General features: G+C 41.1%; 1 protein-coding gene across 1 annotated transcript in view; it reads right to left on the bottom strand.

Moving 5' to 3' along the window:
* FRK (fyn related Src family tyrosine kinase) overlaps nt 1–3,562 on the bottom strand; it is a 106,957-nt gene extending 103,395 nt beyond the window's left edge. Inside the window, exon 1 of the mRNA XM_068231328.1 lies at nt 2,770–3,562. Within this exon, the coding sequence (XP_068087429.1) occupies nt 2,770–3,152 (383 nt within the window). The 5' untranslated portion in view covers nt 3,153–3,562. The remainder of the gene's footprint in view (nt 1–2,769) is intronic.
* Between the last annotated feature and the right edge of the window lie 2,438 nt (nt 3,563–6,000).

A 6,000-nucleotide genomic window follows, 5' to 3' on the forward strand; every position in this document is an offset into this window, starting at 1 on the left:
TAAGCAGGTTAAAAAAAAAAATCACAATTTGTACTTACCTGGGTCTTCCTCCAGCCAACCGTAGGCCGCGAGGTCCCCCGGCATCCTCCTGGCTCCTCTCCCGATCCTGCTAGTGGCTCTGTTAATTTGCGACTTTGGCCTGAAGTTGCCAGTGCAAGTCCCCGCCACTCATTTTTTGCACCATCACGCCGGCTGCTGCACGTCATCACGCCTGCTAGCACGGGTCATCACACCAGCCGGCATAAGAGTCTTGCGTATGCCAGATTCAGAGTTAGAGAACTGCGCATGTGCAGTACTCTCACACCGGCCAGCATGATGATGCGTGCTGGCAGGCATTATGACGTGTAGTGGCCAAAACGTGCGCAACGGGGACTCGTACTGGCAACTTTAGGCCAAAGTCGCCAATTAACGAAGCCACCATTGGGACCGGGAAAGGAGCCAGGAGGGCGCCGGGGGACCTGATTTTTTTTTAACCTTCTCAGTATCACTTTAAGTGGCTGGATAGTGTGCTGGTTAATAGCAACCACTCTGAAATAGGCAACCAGAGTTTGAATTCTGGCTGAAGCCAGTACCTATTCAATAAGGAGTCTTTGGGCGACACTCCCTAACACTGCAGAAAGCCAACTGCATCTGCCCTTACTGGCTGCATCTCTCAAGCGCTTTGACTCCAAAAGTAGAAAAGCACTACAAAAATGTTAGCATTATTAAACCCAAAAGCAATTACAGAAAAAGTACAGCATGCACTGCATTTGCATTTGGGGTAAAATTGAATTGCATTAGTGTAAAAGGGGCACTACAATTTACATTAATTTGACAGTATCCTTGCGAACATGTGATCCAAAAATCGTATAGAAACAGATCCTGTGGAAAAGCGAACACAGTGTATCCAGCGCAGGAGATTTGGCCGTCAGAAGTCGGAGCTTAAGTTACTTTTAAAACACTGTAATTCGGCCGCCAGCAATAGCTGGAAGCCGAATTACATCATTCCCCACTATGCACCATCCACGGGGATCTTATTATTAAGTTTGAGTTCATGACATTTAAAATTTAACTTAAAGCAGGCCATACACACATCGACTTTCCCGTCTTACATTGAGCAGATTCAGTCACTGTGATCGCATCAGCTGGGTATCGATACCACAAAAAATGTGCAGTCGATCGACTTCCAATCAATTTTGGTTTAAAATTTGGTTTAAAATTGATAGGAACCATTGATCAGACCGAATGAGAGATTTAAGTCGATCTTCTGGGGCGGGGTAGGAGTGTCGCTCGATAGGCTGCCCATATCACTCCATTGCATCAAACGATGCAATGCTGCAGTTCACTTAATTTTTACCGTAATAGGTTCCGTACTGAAATCTATCCACTGCATGGATGGAATGTTAGTCTCTCTGAATTGATGTAGATCAGAAAGGAATCAATTGTTTAGGTCCATTGGGCAAATTCGATATGTGTATGGCTACCTTAGCACAATTATCCATTTGTTAGTTCTTTGAGAAACTCTGTTTACTTCCATTTGTTGCTAATATGACTGGAAATTGCAATTTTCTATACTATACACGGTAATAAGAGAAAACACTTTTAGAAGTGTGGGGAAGAAGTTATACCATTTCCTGTTTAAAGGCAGCCTGTGTTGCCAATTAATAAATTCATTCATTTTCAATGGCATCAGTTCATGAGACAAGAAGCGAGGAGGAGACAAGCTTGCAAATCTGGTAGTTGCGTTAAACTTTCTTTACTCCATCCAAAGGTAAATTCAAAGTTTTGTGCATAGCTTCTCTTTCACTGATAGTGTTTCATAAGACGATTTATTGGGGAGCATAGCAGCTACTGCTAGCATTTTTGCTTTGCAGCACTAGGTTACCAAGTTCAAATCCTGGCTAGGACAGTATCTGCATGGAGTTTGTATGTTCTCTCTATGTTTACATGCGTTCTACATGGGCACTTTGGTTTCCTCCCACACCCAAGAAACACACTATACCAGTGACTAATCTAGGCACTCTAGCTGTGGTGGAACTTCAAGTCCCATTAAGCATAACTCGGGGAGGCAGAGGCATTATGGGATTTGTAGTTTTGTCACAGCTGGAGTGCCAAGGTTAGCCATCACTGCACTATACATTTAATTGATTAATTCATTACTCTCAAATTGTCCCTTGAGGACCACTAAAATATGACTGATATGCTCATTGGATTTGGAGCCCCAATGGAAGGATAGCTAATGGCATGAATAGATCAATGTACTCTGTAAAGTGCTGTGGAAAATGCCAGTACTATACATATGTATAATAATGGCAATACAAGACACAGAACATTTATAGTGCACTTTTCTCCTGGTGGACTCTAAGTGACAGATCTGCAGCCACTAGGGCGCGCTCTATAGGCAGTAGCAGTGTTAGGGAATCTTCTCCAAGGTCTTACTGAATAGGTGCTGGCTTACTGAACAGGAAGAGCCAAGATTCAAACGCAGGCCACCTGTGTCAGAGGCAGAGCCCTAAACGAGTACACTATCCAGCCACTGCAGATAATAATAATACTGTCTGCCATGTAAAACACTAGTACCCACTACCCAGAAATGAGCCTATAAAGGGCCCACTTTATTCCCATGAAGACAACACGATTCCACATGAGAAACCAACGCTATGACAGAAATGAGGGCAAACAGTGTTTTTGAATTACACATAAGTTCTATACTTTTGCAAACAAATGTCACTTGTGACTATGTACTCTAAAAATCAACATAACACTGCAAAAGTAAAATGTACAACTTACGGTTTTGAATTAAGGCTGGAGATATGAGCCACATAATTAAATGGGATATAACCCTCCGGTTTTCCACGAGGAGTCAAGGCCCTAGCTCTCCACCAGCTTTCATGAGTGAAGTCCAGAACCTGCAAATGATCCCCAGCACTAAAGCTTAACTCTTCATGCGTGCCAGCCTGGTAGTCATATAAAGCCACATAGACATCTTTCGGGCCATTCGGGCTTGGTGGAGGTTTAATGGTTCTCTTGTCTCCGGGTGCTGTGCCAGTACGGGGCTGGGTATTCTTAATAATGTCTTCATCTTCATTATGAGAAGTAGCCTTCACTTCTAACTTACAACAGCAACAATGTGACGGGCAACAGCTGCAATATTTCTTACAACAGTTCCCCATACTCAAGCAGGTTGAATAGTCCGGCTCCTATATTCCTTAGTTCAGGTAGCTGGACTAGCTCTTCCTTAACACAAGAAAAAAAGTGTATAATAGGATAACATTGCTTTCATTGGTTTTCAAGAATACCCTAGGACTTGTAAACAAGAGATGAAGTGGAAAAACAATCCCAGCACAGGAGCTTCTAGGAAATAAAAATTGAATTCACAAGGCAGAAAATGTACTTCACAGAAGCAGATCTAGCACATGAAGAGATACCAAAATCCTCTTGAATGAACACTGTCTTTAAAATTCCCACTGACTGAGGAGCCTGCCTTATTGAGCATGGTTTCCAGGTAAATCTGAACACTGGAATATCTGTTCATTTCACTTCCTGGTGAGGTTATGTGTTGCTTTCTCCTTGGGCTGCTCCGCCCTCCTAGCAAATAAGTCAATAGCTAAGCTCCTGTAGATTCACCAGAGAAAAGGTAGTGAGCAACACCTCCTGCCAGCCTCACATCTATGTACCTGTGTGAGTGAGCTACCCGGAAAGGATTTTGCTGCAAGCACCTCTCCTCTAGAAACAACCTAGAAAACAATAACACGGAGAACAAAGCAAACTAGAATTAGCTTTCACTGTAGGTGAAATCAGTGGTTGACCTGTCACACACAGAACTGAGAGTGAGACAACTCAAGCAATAAAAAAAATTCATCCAAGTGTTAGGACGTCATTGAATTATACTACAACTATAAACTGACACTAAACTGTGCAGAAGACTATAATCCAAAAGCACGCCTTTATCCACAAGCCAGAAAATACATCGCTGTTTGATCTTTAATTGTGGCAGAGTTTCAGCAGCATTTACAACAGATCTTGAGTGAACGCTATAGAGCGCTGATAGTATAGTGTGCAGTGTTGCAGTGCAACCATACAGTGAGGCATACAATGAAAGTATGCCTCACTGCCACTGTAAATGCACATGTAGCCCTTTAAACTGTCTGCATGATGTGCGTTACCACAATGTAATGTGTTGCACCGCAATCAATGGGACAGCCCCATAGGAATATCACTGTATCGCCTCGTCACGTTGTAATGCAAAGATTTTGTTCATTGCGACTCGGTGTAACCTACATTAAGACAGGTCCAGCAACTGTGGTGTTGTCCTGTCAGTGATCATATTTGTTGTCATGGAACATCTGGAATGACAGCTGCAAGTCTGGTGTCAGGTTTGTATGATTAGGACTGCAGTTATGAAAATCTACATTGAGTTAAGAATAGAGACTCTGAATGATGTAGATTTCAATAGAAGTGGTCTCAAAGCAGTTAAAGTTGTTATTTTCGCCCAGTGCAGAACCTCAAAATATTTATTTCTCTTTGTAATGCTATAATTTTGGTCATACTCCATAAATGTACACAGGGGGTATAACGTTTGGATACTGTTGGATTTTAACTACTTCTGCACCCCTGCTACACATATCTACGCCCCTGTATACTTCACGTGCGGTTTAGGGTCGTAGATATGCGTATTGTTTACTTACCGCCGCCGTTCATGATTGTCGTGTCACTGACATGAACGGGGTATGGAAAACAGCTGTTTCCAAACCTGATTACTGTGCCTGTGATGAATAAAAAAACAGTGTCAGCGAGACGTCGGCTTTTATTCACAAAACTAAAGTAACCAGTTACATTCACTAGTTCCTGTCTACTATCGGGAACTAAGTGTGGAGCCATCTTGTGGCCAAAAAGTAAAAAATACACCCAAATACACTATTATGCACTATTAAATTGAAAAATTAAATACATTTTTATTATTTTTTAACCATCCTCACCACCCCATAGTTACCAAAATAAAACACTTGGGAAAAAAATCACATCATTTAAAAAATACATGTATGTGTTACCAGTGTTCTGTGGTAGAAGTGCAGACTAGTGCCACAATGCAGCCAGCAGCATCTGTTTTAAACAGAGGAGACACAGACAGGAGGCTCAGTTGATGTCCAACTTTAATATCTATTTTTATCATCATAATGCAATGATATACAGACTAGAAAACAGACAAACCAATAGGCTGTCATAGTAAAGATTAGTATATTCTATCTAGACATACATATTCTGCCTATAGTTATAAACACTAACCTCTTTTAAACAGAGGAGAGACACAGATATATGTCTCAGTTGATGTCCAACTTTAATATGAGCCTCAGGCCCTGGATCTCCTCAGAACATTGCATTCATAGCAGAGCTCCCTCTTGTGGCAGCCTTAATATTGTGCTGTTTGGAGGTCTGAGTTTAACCCTGTCACATATGTCATGAGGGTATATTACTGTTATTTTTGTAAAAAAAATGCTTTTAACCTCTTGAGGACCACAGGCTTACACCCCACCCCCACCCCCAGTGACCATGCCATTTTTTACAATTCAGCACTCTGCAGCTTCAACAGTTTGCTGCACGGCCATACAACTTAGCAGCCAAATTAATGTTGCATCCTTTTCTTGCCACCAACAGAGCTTTCTGGCGTTAGGCGGTCGCAGAGTAGTTAATTATTGCTTTAGTATAAAAAAAGCACTAATGGAAAAAATACAACTTTATTTCCAAATAAGATATTAACGTCATAATTGTACTGGGGACATAATTTATATGTTGTAATAACCAGTTAAAATGGGTAAATAAAATGTGTGGGTTTTATCTACAATAACGCATTTTATTTTAAAACTATAATGGCTGAAAGTTGAGAAGTGACTTACAAAAAAACATATTTTACATTTATTTCAGTTTGCTTAGCTTGATGTATGTATTTGTAGGTACACAATTTATACAGTTCTATAGTACTAACATAACGTATCATTCGATGCTACACATACTATATTTGTT

This window comes from Hyperolius riggenbachi, chromosome 4, assembly GCF_040937935.1.
Source record: "Hyperolius riggenbachi isolate aHypRig1 chromosome 4, aHypRig1.pri, whole genome shotgun sequence".
Lineage (NCBI taxonomy): Eukaryota > Metazoa > Chordata > Amphibia > Anura > Hyperoliidae > Hyperolius > Hyperolius riggenbachi.